Source organism: Phaethon aethereus (assembly GCF_964289735.1).
Source record: "Phaethon aethereus genome assembly, chromosome: 1".
Classification (NCBI taxonomy): Eukaryota; Metazoa; Chordata; class Aves; order Phaethontiformes; family Phaethontidae; genus Phaethon; species Phaethon aethereus.
In genome coordinates, this window is record NC_138575.1 from 206,796,237 (window position 1) to 206,813,067 (window position 16,831).

General features: G+C 36.8%; 1 protein-coding gene across 1 annotated transcript in view; it reads right to left on the bottom strand.

Moving 5' to 3' along the window:
* Positions 1-16,831, bottom strand: part of DYNC2H1 (dynein cytoplasmic 2 heavy chain 1) — a gene marked incomplete at both ends in the record, with an annotated part of 192,488 nt that overhangs the window by 71,779 nt on the left and 103,878 nt on the right. Inside the window, 4 exons of the mRNA XM_082012188.1 lie at positions 1,890-2,045; positions 3,906-4,016; positions 7,828-7,953; positions 12,522-12,682. Of these exons, the coding sequence (XP_081868314.1) occupies positions 1,890-2,045; positions 3,906-4,016; positions 7,828-7,953; positions 12,522-12,682 (554 nt within the window). The remainder of the gene's footprint in view (positions 1-1,889; positions 2,046-3,905; positions 4,017-7,827; positions 7,954-12,521; positions 12,683-16,831) is intronic.

A 16,831-nucleotide genomic window follows, 5' to 3' on the forward strand; every position in this document is an offset into this window, starting at 1 on the left:
GTATAATACTTAATACTGACTGAAAAAAGAGAGAACCTATGTCCTCTGAAGTGCATCTCTGGAAGAATTCAGTGGAGGTAGTACAAAAAAAATCAGCTCTACCAGTGCATTTAATTTTACATACTTATACAAACTAGAAGCCATTGACTATGAGGAATGTAAATTTAAGATTATTTTATTACATTACAGTATTTACTTAAACTGAAACTTGCTGATGCTGTGACTAGATCATGCATAGCATTATGGTTTTATTTCTGAGGGGTTTTTTGTATTTCAGTTTCTTTTGGATTTTCACAAATAGGTCTGATTCTTCAAACAGTCTACGTTATATTTTCATCATCTAACCCCTTAATTCATGTCACTTCTCTAATAACTGAAAAAATTATAATGAGAAAAGCAATTACTGCTACTATTACAGTAAAAATGCTGACCACTATATGCATATTTTAATAATTCTCAGTTTGCACCTCCTTCCTGTTCTTGGTGGGATTATTATTTATATAGCATTAATGTGTAATGCGTATGTAATTCTCACAAAAAAACTTTTTCTGCAAATGAATAAGTATGAAACAGAACCTAGGAAATCCAGATCTCAAAGGTATCTCCTGTTGCTGTATCTTCTTATGGCTGTACTTTTGCGTATGGATCATATCATAGGAACAGGTGCATATGACTCATGATGAGAAACGTGCAACGTGTCAGATAACATGCACATATCCAGTGAGATGGATACAGTTTCAGATTAAGACTGCAGCTGCTCCATAGATCACAGTCAAACTCAGCCAGTCACCCTGAAGGTCATAAACTGTAAAGATGCTGCAGTGTCTCAACAGTGTCCATGTATTTTTTTGATAGATCTGCACATGGACCCAAAACAACCAGAAATTCATCATAAAACACAAGAGCCTCTATCTGGATTAATTGCAGTCCAGCAATGTTAGAAACTGGTAATCTTGAGCAAAATACAAAACCATCACTAAGTCTGCACGAGACAAATATAGTTACAGTGGAATTAAGGAGAAAGCAGTAATTCTATCTTGTGTTGGAAAGCTGGTGGTAAATGAACATGAATTTGACGAAAGCCAAATGAGAGTTCATGTGTCAGATCAGTACTTCAAATATTTTCACATATTCTACTTGAACACCATATTCAAAGTCTGTTATTGCAAGAGGCAAACAACCTTATAAATCACAAAGTCAAAACTAGCAAAAAACTCTCAAACATTCCAGGGTCTGACAGATCAAATCTTTCAGATGACAGGTTAATTTCACCCCTAGTCTACATAAAATAAACAAGACCTAGAACAGTTTATTGGTTGGGGTTTTTTTCTGTTTAACTTAAGCATCTGCAGCCAGAAAGAAATGTTTGCTTTAACCAAAAAATTATTGAAGGAAAAATCACGTCACAGTCTCTGAAAACCATTATAATCCCCACAAGAAACAAGTAAATTCCTTTGTTCTTCTTTCTCCTTGAACAGGTTTTGTGTGCAGAAAGAGTAGACAATGGTGTCTCCTTGCCACAAAGTGTCTCTTTTCTCACGTCTTCTATTCAATCATGTATGTTTCCAAAATATTTTTTCTCATCCCAAGCAAACAGGATTCACAGAATCTTTTCCATGGGACCTCACTCTGGCATCAGTATCAGTTAGTACAGAAATCACAAAATAACCCCATGCTGGCAGTAGCAATTTTCAGAGGGACAGGAATTTAGGCTACCAAGGCCTTACTTTGCAATTAATTCAGAGCAATAATGAAGGCAGGCACCACAAGTATTCAAGTTTTTCTCATCTCTGAACGTGACCCAACATATACCTGATGAAAAATACTCCCAAATGTAAAAGCTAATAAATGGGGTAGATTTTTAAAAAGGTAGCAAAAAAAATTATTACCTGAGGAATATAATTTCTTCTTTCTTGGCATACAGCATGAAACCATGCTAAAGAAAAGAGAGAATGTGCTCGAGACAAATTTCCTTCTTTATTAATTTGCTCTGGTGTCCAAGATTCATAGGTTCGCAACAGATTCTTTTTGAGGCCTGGAGGTGCCTGCATTGGAAGGTAAAACACTGTTCTAGACAGAAAACCTGATACTTTTATGTACTATTTTCTTAAATTTTATCTTACAATTTATGACTCAATGAAATGGCAAACTACTTAATAAAACATAATTTAACAAGAAAAAAATCTGCTTGTAATAAATGGCCTAACAACAGAATGATCTTACACTGAAAATAACTTAAACGTACCAAAGGAAATTGTAAGCAGGACCAACTGATAGAAGGACTGAGCTACACTAAAAGAACTTTGTGAAAGAACAGTACCCTATCAAAATACGTAGGCATAAAAGTAAATTCAATTTTTTCAAGAAAAAGAACCTTTCTTCTGATTTTAAAAGTTCAACTACCAATTACCATTTCTGTCATCAGAGCCAACTCCCCTTATGCCATCACCACACTCTGTTAGCTGGCATATAGATACGGTACATATGTATGATAAAATGCCAGCTCTCTGGCTTAGTTGTAGGTAATGTTCACAACCAGTAAAAACTGCAGTTAAAGTGTCTGTAATAACAAAGATTACAGTGCTTAAAAGTAAAAACAACTAATTAGATACCCAGCCATTTTCAAATTATTTGCAAGTATGAAGGCACACATAAATTTTAAAGAGATTTAAATCACATTTTCATATTTATAAGAATGTTCGTTCTCTCTTTTGAAAAATAATTGTTGTTAATGTTTCCATAAGAATACCACAGTTGCATATGTTGCACACTTGTGGCAAGTAATTGCAAAATACTATAGTCAACTGACGAATTTTTTTTAAATATCCACATCTTGATTAGTAACAGTTAAAAGACATACCACAATATTATTAGCCAAGTCACTGGCTCTTATTGTCCTTTCATGGTAACAAAATATTTACTAAAGATGAAAAGGTAACAAAAGGATTTAAACATTGCATCAGTGCAAAGTTCCAACTATTCCAAAGATAGTAGGATCAGTAACTTCAAGAAGCTAGATGAAAACAGAAGTGACAATCCTACCCAGTCAATATAAACAAGAATGAAAATACCTGCAGCCAATCTAAAAGTGTAACAATTTTGGCTTCTTGACAGTCAGCAACATTGGACTCTAATAGGTCAGAGCTTCTTGGTTTAGCTATAGGCAAAATTTCCACACTCCATAACCAATAGAAGAGTTAGTAGCACCCTTATCCATGATTTCCATAATGGACATTAATGCCTATGTGAATTAATGACTAGACCACTTTCCAACAAGTTGGAGAAGCATGGTCCCAGTTATTTCTTAGGTTAAGCCATTTTGAAAGCAACGCCCACAATTTTTAGTAAAGGCTTTTATCTGTATGTTCTGCTGTATGGGAGGAGAGCCACTTTTGTTGAAAGGGTCCAGTGAATATAAAGCTATGGGATCAAAATGAAAAATAAGGAAGAGAAGGTGTGATTCTGTGATCTTCAAATGAGGACATTCATCAAGAAGAAGGAATTCCTTGTTTTTCATCCATGTTCCAGCACCTGTGTAGGTTTTTGTTTTTAAGAAACACTGATTAAATGCATAAAAGAATTTGGAGCACAAAACAGAACAAATATTTCCCCCAGGTAAATTTATTTTCAGTTTAGACTTTCAATTGGAAAAAAGTATCTGGAAAGAGATTTTACAAACCTTCCCTTTAAAGCACAGCTTCTGCAAATTTCGTTTTATATATTACAAATGATCATCAAAAATCTTTCAAGGCAAATTCATAGCACTTTTCATATTACATCTGATTGAAATATAAGGCAACACTAGTTATGTAAATAGTCCACATTATCCAAACTTTATTCTATCTAAACATATAGTTTACAATACATCCATGTTAATTCATTGTAAACATGTAATAAAATCTTACTTCGTAAGTTATTTTCAGGCTTGATTGAAGCAAAATTGGAGTAAATTTTGGATGAACTTCAGTAGTAAGCCAAAGGCGAAAGTTTGGTTGAGGCTGTAATGTATTCAGTTCCTATTAAAGAGATGTTATATATTGAAGTAGCCTTTGGGTTGTTTTTTTTAATACATAGAACAGTATTTACAAAACTGTAACATTCTACATTTGAAAGTTAGGCTTGTCTAAAAAAATCTTTAGTTGATTCACAAGTAAAGTTATTCAAAAGACTATAGTTCAAGATGTGTTGTCTCCATACATTCTATATGTTCTCTGTGCTCAAGTTGCAAGTTCATCCTAGCTGTGTCAAAATATTTGCACACACACAGAGATCCTAAATATTATAAAAACACCAGAAGGCTGTATGTCAAAAGATGAAGCCTTGGAATGTGGGCTGCATATCAACAACAGAACTCAACGACTTTCAACAACTGTATAGCTACATTAATTTCTTTTTCTTCAAGTGTTTGTTGTATGCACACTTCATGTACCATGATTCATAGAAAATGGAGTTCTTAGAGAATAAATATTGTCAAATGCTACTTCAAATATAAAGGTTTCACAAAAAATATGTAATTACTGGATATATGCAAACATACTGTTGGTGCTTTATGTGCATCTGAAAAAGACATATTTTCCACTGAAGATACCAAAACTTTTTGACAATTGACTTGAGAACAATGTCAACAGTTTTGTTTATGCGTCTTGGAAGAAACATAGCTCAAAAAACTCTTACCAGGTTTTCTCACAAGCCATTCATTTTGATAATCTCTACAGCATAATCATTTTGTTTTCAGTGTTTAGAGTAAAGAAGAAAATTCTGCCAAACCATTAATGGCTCTGCTCTTTAGGCAAAATGACAACTCTATCTGGTGCCTAGAATCACAGAATTGTTGAGGTTGGAAGGTATCGCTAGAGACTGTCTAGTCCAACCCCATGCTTAAAGCAGGGTCAGCTACAGCAGGTTGCCCAGAGCTGCGTCCAGTCAGGTTTTCAGTATTTCTCTCTGGGAAGCCTGTTCCAGTGTTTGACCAACCTCACAGTAAAAAAATGTTTTCCTATGTTTGAATGGCAATTCCTGTATTTCAGTTTGTGCCCATGGTCTCTTGTCCTGTCAAGGGACATCACTGAGAAGAGTCTGGCTTTGCCTCCTTTACTTCCCATCAGCCAATATACACTAAATAAGATTCTCCCCAAGGCTTCTCTTCCCCAGGATGAACAGTCCCAGTTCTCTCAGTCTCTCTTTGTATGACACATGCTCCAGTCCCCTCATCACCTTTGTGGCCCTTTTCTGGACTCAATCCAGTATGCCCATGTCTCCCTTGTACCGAGTAGCCCAGCACTGGACACAGCACTCCAGATGTGCCTCTGGCTGACCAGAGGAGAAGGATGACCTCCCTTGACCTGCTGGCAACGCTCTGCCTAAAGCAGCCCAGGGGGCAGGTGGCCGCCTTTGCCACAAGGGCACATTGCTGGCTCATAGTCAGCTTCTTACCAGGACTCCCAGGTCTTTTCTGCCAAACTGCTTTTCAGTCAGTTAGCCCGCAGACTGTCTGGGTGCCTGCAGTTACTCCTTCCCACGGTAAGCACTTGGCATTTCCCTTTGCTGAACTTCACAAGGTTCTTGTCAGCCTATTTCTCCAGCCTACCAAGGTCCTTCTGAATGAAAGCCCACCCATCTGTTGTTATCAATCATTTCTCCCAGTTTTGTATCATCTATACTTGCTGAGGATGCACTCTGTCCCATTACTCATGCCATTAATTAAGATGTTAAACTATGTTGGCCACAGTATCAATGGCTGGAGCACACCACTGATAACTGGTCTCCGTCTGGATTTTTTGCCACTGAAAACAAACCTTTGAACCATGCAGTTAGGCCAGTTTTTCAATCTACCTCAATGTGGTACAGTCAGGTCCATATTTCATCAGCTTGTCTATGAGAATGTCATGGAAGACAAACTAAGATATGAAAATAATCCACAGCCTTAGAAGCAGGAGATTTAAGGAAAGAAAACAAGGGAGTTTACATGCTGGTTCAAGTGCAATCATCTGCATCACGTATCTTCTGATATATTGTGTTTGGCTAGAAGACAGCTGCACTCAGTTGTAAGCTTTGAAGGTGTCATCTTCATATTGATAAAGTTCATATTGACCAGAAGACGTATTTCATCTTCTCAAATAGAAAGACTGTGAGAACTAAATTTATGTACCTGGATGGAACTGAATTATAAATAGGCAGAACTCTCTTAAGAGGATGTTCAAACATATGAATTACATAGCCTCACACTTGCTAATGATATGCAAAACAGACAAGGGGATGTGCTGAGTCAAACATCAGCAAATCTCAGTCTGTATTAAGCTCAGCAGGAAACTTAACACATTCAGTATTATGTTCTTCTGGAAAGAATAAGAAACTTCTAATACATATACATATTTTAATACTCACAAGATCTAAAATTTTATAATTAGTAAAAGGCTTACAAACACTTCCCTAGTGTTCACTATCATATTCAGACTAGATGACTGTGCTGGTTTTGGCTGGGATAGAGTTAAAGTTCTTCAGAGTAGCTACTACGGGCTATGTTTTGGATTTGTGCTGAAAATAGCGTTGATAATATAAAGGTATTTTTCTTATTGCTGAGCAGTGCTTACACACAGTCAAGGCCTTTTCTGCTACTCCCACCACCCCAACAGCGAGTAGGCTGGGGATGCACAAAGAGTTGGGAGGAGACACAGCTCGGACAGCTGACCCCAACTGACCAAAGAGATATTCCATACCGTATAATGTCATGTTCAGCATATAAAGGTGGGGAAAGAAGAAGAAAGGGGGAGACGTTTGGAATTACAGTGTTTGTCTTCCCAAGTAACCGTTGTGCGTGATGGAGCCCTGCTTTCCTGAAGACGGCTGAACCCCTGCCTGCCGACAGGAAGTAGTGAATTAATTCCTTGCTTTGCTTCGCTTGCGCATGCGACTTTTGCTTTATGTATTAAATGGTCTTTATCTCAACCCACGAGTTTTCTCACTTTTACACTTCCAATTCTCTTCCCCCCACCCCACCAGGTGGGGAGTGAGCAAGTGGCTGCGTGGTGCTTGGTTGCCAGCTGGGGTTAAATCACAACAATGACACACATCAGTGTTACCTTGCTTTGCCTTTCCATTTTTTCAAAATGGATTGTAACAATGTTAAAGGCACATGCATGTCACATGGTCATTACTACACAGAAGACAGACTCCAAGCTCGTGTGCATGGAGTACAATTTATGGTCAATCACTAGAAACAGGAAAATTAAGATTGTAGTAACTGCTGATAGGAATTCCCCATGTTACTTTTTTTAAGTTAGTTTGTTTTGTGGATTTCACAGTGACGTACATGTAAAGTCACTTTGATTTAGTTAGCAAATTAATGATTTTACATGCCATAAGTAAGAGTGTGTTTTTATAAAACATTAGACATTTTAATTTCAGATTAGCATAAACTTTTAGAGACTCAGACAAAAGATACACTTAACAAAAAGGAACTATTAAAAAGAAAGTCCTAGAACTCAAAAAAAACCCCCAACAGAATAAATTCAAGCATACATAGATTCAGAGTCTAACAAACATGGGGAGTATCCCATAAAGTACCAGAAGTTCTAACAGAAGCATTTATTTCTTCACTCACTGTGGCAGAAATACTCTACATTGTATGAAAATTAAAGTGCTCACACAGAAGAAGGAGCTACTTAGATCTGAAGCATTTCACCTTACTCATGATTGAGAAAATTGCAAAGTTTTATTTTTAAATTGTTGGAATTTTAAATCTCACTGTGGAAATGCCTGAAATGCTTCAGAAATGCTGCATACTAATTTTGTCTGATTTCCAATGCATTCTTGTCTAGTTAGCCTCACCTTTTCCAATACAGGAAGCCAAGATGTAACAAGATGCAGGTTCTTTAAACACAGCCATTCTCCATTGCGTGCACATTCTTTTAAAGTTTGAAGAGCCAGGTCAGCTTGGCCTTGGCCCATTGCAATCTGAAATGACAGACACAGTTGTATCAGGAATTTGTCATACTTCATTTAACAGCTAAATACAAAATTGTGTTTCCAAGTTAGAATGCGTATGTAAAAAAGAAGGTGTGCTACAGATAAGCAGAATTTTCTCTAATGTGATAGTCTACTAAAGTAGGGAAAAGATTAAGGAAAATGCTATTTTTTCCTTGCAACCTATCTAACCAGAGTTTCTTAAGAAACATTACCTAGTCTTTTTATGGAAAAAACATACACCACTTGGTAACAGCAATGGCATTCCCTGTTAACTCAAAAAGTAATTTAAATATCAGTGACTAAACTGTATTACTGCAGGACTGCTGATACAATAAAAATAAGAGATAAATGAAAACAAATTTTCTTTTGACTGTAAGTCAGGAGTACTTCCTTTGAAGAGAAACATTCAATTTCATATTAAGATGAGTGAAAAACTAAGGCTGCTCTCTTTCCAACTGGGAAATATGAATACCTTAACAGTCTTTTCTTCACTTATTTTATAGTACCATATTGCTTCTAAAATAACTTTGAATATTCAAATGAAGATATAAAGATCCAAAATTGAATTTTTCAGATAAATTAGTGAAAATTGAAAATAAAGGTCTTGTTCTGTGGCACAATTACAGCAACAATTGATGTTAAACTATCCGTAGAATACATTCACCTTAGTTCTACTTTAGAATCTAATTGGAAGTTATACGTAACAAAAACCCCTGAACCAAATCACTTGAAAAGACAGTGGGTCTTAGCTACTCTGAAAAGTCTCGTCTTGGCATTACTGCTGTAGCAAAAAAGAACTATTGTGATTATTTTGAATTCATCAAATATCCCTTAAGAGGAAATCCATCCTCTCTTTTTATCCTAAAACTGTACTGAATCAAGAAACTTGGGGCCTTAGCTTTATATGATGATGCAGAGATATCCTCTGCCTAAATAAAACTGAGTATAGTATCTTGATAATTTAAAATAGCCAAAAGAAGATAACTGAAAGTCACCAGCCAAATGTGTAGTACACCACACAAATTTAGTGGTCTGTTCTTTATCCTATATGAGAAATGATTCAAGAGAGAAGAAAAATCTGATCTTCTATTCAAATTGCATGAGAAAGTGCAGGAAAAAATAATAACAAAAATATTTTCCTTAGTAGGACAACATTCAGATGATTTAGCTTTAAGTACCACTCCTTAATCAAATACCATACCATGTTACATTTTAAAAGTCCAACATGTAAAGGTTATTTAGAGATAAACACAAAAAGCCATGTGGCAGAGTAAGAAATATGCATTCTGAAATGTTCACAGCTAGATAAACTGTCAGTAGGATCTAAATCTTTACAATTTGATGGGAAAAATATATTACATTAGCGCACATTCCAGGAAAAGAACAATTTCAAGGTCTATTTCAACAACAACATTAAACTTGACATTTTCCATTTCTATGCTAACCAGTGATCAGCTAGATAACAACTCTCCTGCCCTGAATATTTCAAATGACAGAAGGAAATAATGTTTTAGAGAAAGGTATAAAGCATATTGGTACTGTGTATTAGGAATATAGAATAATTTGAGTCGGAATGGATCCTGGAAGTTCTCTAGTCCAATCTCCTACTCAAAGTAGGGCCAGCTATGAAAGATCAGACCAGGAGCTGAGGGCTTTGTCCAGTGGACTCTTGGGAACCTCCAAGGATAGAGACTGCACTGGGAAATCTGTTTTACTGTTGTCATGGTGAAAAAGTTTTTCCTTACATTCAGTCCTAACCTACCTCATTACCATTTATGCCCATTGCTTCTTTCCACCATGCCTGATTGCAAAGGGTCTGAGTCCATTTTCTCAGTGACCTTCTTGTAGGTATTGAAATACCATTATTAGGTCATCACAAAGATTTCTCTGCTGGCAGGGCACAGTGCTGGCTCATGTCCAGCTTGTCATCTACAAAAACCCTCCTGTATTTTTCAGCAGAGGTCCTACCTAGCCAATCTATTGCCAGTATTACTGCAAGGGCTTCTTCTTTCCAATGGGCAGGACTTCACATTTCTTGAGTTCTCTAAGGCTCCTGTCAGCCAAGGAAAGCCAAGGTGAGCTGTCAGCCCATTGGTCAGTGGGGCAGGGCACATAGTAACAAGGCACGTGCAAAAGGTTTGAGGTACTCAATGCCCTTTTAGTCTGAGGTTTAACTGCTGAGGCTTGCTCTCATGCATCCCAAGTCTCCCAAACCTACAAGCAGGAGTGAAGCAATATCCACAGTAGAGACAGAGAGATTTAGGAATCACTCAACACACTCAGAAATAACAAAGTCCACAGGACAAGACAGGATGCATCCAAGAGTGCTGAGGGGCCAGCTAATGTCTTCTTGCTTTCATCTTCAGCATTATGTTATGTTGATCTTGGGTGTTTGCAGATGAAAAAGGAAAATGCCATGTTTATCTTCAAGAAGGGCAAGGATGAGAATGATCTAGGTAATTACAGGCTGGTCAGCTTCCACTCAGTCCCTGGCAAGGCTATGAAGCAAGTCTTAGAAGCCATTTCTAAACACATGAAGAACACAGAGGCAATAAGGAGCAGCCAATATAGATTTACCAACAGCAGCTCATGCCTGATCGACTTCATTGCTTCCTATGAGGAGATGACTGCCACTGTGGACAAGGGGGTGCCAGTGAATGTTGTATATCTTGACTGTAGTAAGGCTTTTGACAGTCTCCCATATCATTTTATCATCAACTTGGAGAAATACAGGCTGAAGAAGTGAAAAATAAGATAGGCAGAAAAATGGGTGGACTGCTGGGCTCACAGGATGGTCAGTGGTGCAGAGTCCAACTGGCTGCCAGTAACTAGTGTTATCTCTCAGGGATAAGTACTAGGACAAATACTGTTTAATGTCTTCATCAGTGACCTGGGTTAGGTAATTGCATGTACTTTCAGCAAGCTAATGGATAACAATATTAACCCCAAAGTGGGGTGGGGAGGAGGGTGAGCAACCAATAAGCTGGAAGGGAGGGTTGCTACTCAGATGGACCTGAACAGGATGGAGAAACAGGCTGGTAGTTCATGAAGTTCAACAAGGCAAATGCAAAGTCCTATACCTGGGATGGAATTACCCTATGCAACCATACAGGCTGGGGTCTGCCTAGGAAGCAGCTTTGAAGAAAAAGAGGCCCTAGGGGACAACAAGTTAAAAACAGGCCTGTCAACAACAGGCCCTTGTAACAAAGGCCAATCGCATAATGGGCTGTATTAGTAAAAGCTTTCAGCAAGGCCAGGGAAGTGATCCTTCCCCTCTCTTTGGAACTTGTGAGATCACCTCTGGAGTACTGTGTCCAGTTTTGGGCTCACTAGTACAAGACAGACATGGTCATACTGAAGTGATACCAACATGGTCAGGGCACACTGAGCAGGGTTTGTTTAGCCAAGCAATCAGGACACCTTCTTGCTGTCTACAACTACCTGATTGAAGAATGCAGAGCAGACAGAGCCAGACTCTTTCAGAGGCACAGGGTGACAGGACATGAGTCAATGCACACAAGTTGGAACATGGGAAATATTGATATCGATACTAGTAAAAAAATTCTCCTGTAAGAGTGGCCAAATACTGGAACAAGTTGCCCAGAGATATTGTGGGATCTCCATCCTTGGAGGGGGAGGACCTCCCTGCTTTGAGTAGGGGGTTGAAGTAGGTGATCTCCAGAATTCCTTTCCAAACTAGGCTATTCTATGAATTTAACAGCTACAGTAAATTTATTCTTAAAAAAAGAAAAGTTGTTGCCAACACCTGTGCATAGATCCAATTTTGAAAAAGACACAGAAAATATAGTGACTTCTTAACAGTGCAATTCCTGATTGAAGCCTACTCAAGGGAAAATATCTTCACCCAATTCATTTTTGTGTTGAATACAAAACTGAGAAGAATTTGTATACTGTGACCAAAAAAACCTGTTATATTGGCTGGGCAAATAATCTTGGTGTTGTATGCCTATTCCTGAATTCTGAGGTCTGGTCAATCTTAAACACTTTTTGAAAAAGACCTGAAATCTAAGAGTTCTATTCAGGAACTCCCATCAATAATTAATTGGTTAACATTTACTTGTAAAATTTCTCAAAATATTTTACAGAATTTCACAAAATACCAAACATCTGATTTATGTTTTATGTGTAAGAAAGAAATATACAAGTCCTATAAGCAGAGGATATTATGAAATACAGTTTTCAGTGGGTTTTGTTCATATTTTGATTATTCCACACTAAAAAAGATAATGTTTCAGCATGTATAACAATTATCAGTCTCTTTTGTTCTTTTCCATCTATCTTTTCATTTTTCTCCTCTCTAAGTTGGAGGAATGCCTCTCGTGGATTCTGCTTCTGTGAGGATCACTGATTGTGTCTCCCTTCTCCAACCTATTTTGCCAGAATTTAGCGGCAAGATAGGTGGGAACAACAAACACATAGACACCAAACTATGCTCTTATGTACTAACTTCCTTAAAAAACAAGGTAAAACAGATATTACTGCTGTAAAATTTAACACATTGTGGGTTTTAATCATAATCCTTATCTAAGACTGACCTGATGGTAGCACTCAGCACTTCTTTCAACGCTGGCAAGTTCTTGCAACTCTTGAGAAGGATCAGCACCAGGAGAAATAATTATCAAGATAGGCTCAATTTCCAGAGTCTCTTTATACAGTCGTTTCAAATTCAGAGGCGATGGAGTTAATTCTTTTATTCCTATAATTAGAATTAGAATTATTATGGCAATAAAGTGACTACACAGGATGGAGTGCTTCATTAACCGCTTTAAAGGTCATTTGGCTGTCCAAGTTTTGTTCAATGGAGACCATAAAACTGGTCCTACAATGAGAAGAAAATTCTTACAATATGCAGGTAGAAGGCACCCTATATTGATAAGAAAAAGACACAAGCACCAAAATGGTACCTGGACTTCCAGTTTGACAAATATAAACTGCAGTCTTCATTTAGAGTGTGGTCTTCAAGAAAACATACAAAAAGAGAAGAGCTGGAATATAATAATATGAAAAGCTATGCTATTTTCTAAAACTAATTGCAGTGTGTACGTCCACATGCAGAACTTCTCTCCAGTATTGTTCTGAGGGCCTTAGTTCTTGGTACTACCAATTACTTTAGGCTATTATTTGTTTTAATATACAACCTAAATGTTTAGAATGTTGAATTAACATAGGCAAGGCATTTATACACAAGCCCAAAGCTACATGCATAAGTGTATCATAAACTTAAACACTGTTAACCACATATTTTCAATGCATCTTTAGACTGGTCCTTGATTAATGAAGTGTTAGGTGCAACAGGAAATCACAACATAAAGCAAGACAGAAGAGCCCAAATCAATGACATGTATGCCACACCTACTCAGAGATGCAATACATATTTCCTTGAGGGCACAGTCTGCTTTCAGACTTGAGCTATTACCTCCACGTAGAACAATACTATATAATTTGAATATAACAGGTGAGGTTGGCAAAGGTTCGTATGAGGTCTGGGTTCTCTGCATGTATCTGTAAAAAGACTCTGACATGCAACTGAACAGATAAAATCACTATCAATCAAAATTCTTGCAAAAATTGAATTAAACAAGACTAATATTGGAAAAATGTTTTCATTTTACATTCATTAGGCATGCAGAGGTAATACAAGCAGAGTTAAATATATAACTGAGGCCATAAGGCAATTGATATGGGCAGCTCCCTTGAGGAGTTCTGCTGCTCACTGCCAATAAGCCCCAAACCCTAAGAAGATCCATAAAATGACACTGAAATTAAAGTAGGGCTGTTCAGTGCTGGACTGAAGCACGCTCAGTGAGGAAGACTCTTCAGGGACTCTTAACTGTCAGAATCTCAAAAATGTCTGACAAACATCTGCAAGTTTTTTCTCAATGAACCCTGTACTGGCCAAATTTGGATGCATTTTCAGAAGGCCTGAAAAAAGCTTAGACTTTGAACAGAAGCTGCCAAGCATACTAGCTTTCTAGTCATTCCTCCAAACTGAGCTTATCGTAACATTTTTCACAAACACAAGCTACTCCAGATTTAACATTCCTTTCACTAACATAATAAATGGAAATAGCTAAGCTATTGGCAGGGAGGGAAGAAAGAAAGAAAATAGGCAAATTAGCTAAGAAAATATATAGAGATTGGTTTGGTTTTTTTTAACTACAGTCATACTTCAAGCTACTTGAATCACTCTAAGCAATAAAAGAAAAATATCAGAAAGCAGAACACAATAGCATTCTCTAGGGTAAGAATGATTATTTTAGTTAGTTTTTATAGAAGAGTGTTTACAATGCTGAAAATGGAAGACAGTATTATGCCTGTGATTAGAAAATCCAATATCAAATGTTTCTTTTTGTGGATAAGGACCACAGGGAAGAGGTACTTCTGATGCATTATAATATTTGGGCTATAAACCACTGTCTTGCACCTTAAGCAAGTTTCATTTCGTCAAATCCCTCTCTACTGAGTTGTATTCACTGTAAATGTTTTTCACAGTTGAAGAATGCGAATATAAATGTTTCCATACTAATTTACTATAAATATGACAAGATTACACAAAGCATTATTAGAACTTAATCACCAGCTACATAAACAATAAAGATATATCGAGAATCCTAACACCAAATTTTATATCAAAATTTTATTAAAAGCAAGGTTTTGGAAAGGTAAATTTTAAGTTTTATTAACTTTTATTTCAGTGAAGAAAACAATTTTTAAAATCTTCACTACTGTTTCAAATCTTATGCAAGAAAGATACAGGACTACAAATGTCTGTTGAAGTCAACAAGCGGCAAGCATACAAAAACTAAATGAAGATCCTTCTGACCACAAATTAACGTTATGGAAGGGGTGACATGCAATGCTGCAGATATTCATTATTACATGGAAATGCAGAATGGATGTACAAGGTCATATAAGGCAAATCCACCAGGCCTTTTAAGTACTCTGTTATTACATCCAGTTGAGAAACCCTGGAGACATAAAACACTGGTCACTACAAAAGGTTTCATTATAAGCGTGTGATGTTCTTATACGCTCGGCTTGACATTTATTATGTGTCATTGACGACGGCAGTAACAATCTAGACAGACCTCTCCTCTTCACCTGTTCACCCATTCTTAAGTTCCTGTTCCTAAGGCTGCTTTGCTGCTACAAACAGATGCATGGAATACACTACAATCAAGATAAACCAGAGACTGTTGGCTATATTATTACTTTTAGCAGTGCAAGCAGAAGGCATGTCGATTGCCGAGAAGCTTAACTGATTAGGAGTTTTAATATCCTGCATAACTCTATGTTAACTGGGGACTGCTGCTTGGCCTTGCGTTAACTGGGGAATAGAATAAAAAGCTATGATCGGGCAATAGACAAATGTGTGTACACCTGCAACTTAAGTTATTATAACAACACATTTATAGTAATGATACTAATGTAAAAGAGGTGCAATTGTAAATGAGTAACTGCCTAGACAAATATATTGTAGCACTCTTGAGATGCATCATTTAGAAAATTAATACAGTGTAAGTTTTCTTCAATAAAAAAGTTTAACTTTTAGAAATTTTGACAGTGTTTAGAAAAAGCATAGCTGTGCTGAAGGTGTTCTGTTTTAAGGAAGCTCAACAGAAGTGAAACATAGAAAAACTATGGTACAGACTGTCTATTCCTGGCCATTACAGCCAGAATTACATTTAGAGAAACAAAAGAAAAAAGGACTCCAGTGTTTTCGGGGCAAATCAATAAGCACTCATTCCAGATAATAACTATGAAGTCAGAGTGGGAATTCCAGAATTACTTTGCTGCCTGCATGTTCCATTCTGACAGAATTTCTTAAATTTTACTATCCAAACTGACATCACGACATGAGAAGAAAAAGCATACGTGAGAGTAAATAACCTTTCAGAAACCTCGGGGGGGGGGCGGGGGGAGGCAGAAGTCTAAGCGGGGAAAGAGAAAGATCTGACATATAAATACAAAGTTTGGCACAGGATGCAAACTCCTCATTTTTTGTAAAACTGATGAAGCTTCCATAATGATTTCTCTTTTCTTTTTTCTCCTTCTCTTCTCTTCTTTTCTTTTCTCCTTCTCATCTCTTCTTTTCTTTTCTCTTTTCCCTTCTTTTATCTTTTCTTTTCTTCTTCTCTTCTCTCTTTTCTTTTCTCTTTTCCTTTCTTTTCTTTACCTTTCTTTTATTTTCTCTTTTCCGCTCTTTTCCTTTCTTTTTTTCTTTTCTTTTCTCCTCTCCTTCTCTTTTCTCTTTTCTTTTCTCCTTCTCTTTTCTTTTCTTTTCTCTTTTCCTTTCTTTTCTTTTCTCTTTTCTTTTCCCTCTTCCCTTCTCTTTTCCTTTCTTTTCTCTTTTCTTCTCTCTTTTCCTTTCCTTTTCTCTTTTCTTTTCTCTTTTCCTTTCTTTTCTTCTCTCTTTTCCTTTCTTTTCTTTTCTCTTTTCTTTTCTCTTTTCCTTTCTTTTCTTCTCTCTTTTCCTTTCTTTTCTTCTCTCTTTTCTCTTTTCCTTTCTTTTCTTCTCTCTTTTCCTTTCTTTTCTTCTCTCTTTTCCTTTCTTTTCTTTTCTCTTTTCTCTTTTCCTTTCTTTTCTTTTCTCTTTTCTTTTCCCTCTTCCCTTCTCTTTTCCTTTCTTTTCTCTTTTCTTCTCTCTTTTCATTTCTTTTCTTTTCTCTTTTCTTCTCTTTTCCTTTCTTTTCTTCTTGCTTTTCCTTTCTTTTCTTCTGTTTTCCTTTCTTCTCTTCTCTCTTTTCTTTTATCTTTTCTTTTCTCTTTTCCTTTCTTTTCTTCTCTCTTTTCTTCTCTCTTTTCTTCTCTCTTTTCCTTTCTTCTCTCTTTTCCTTTCTCTTTT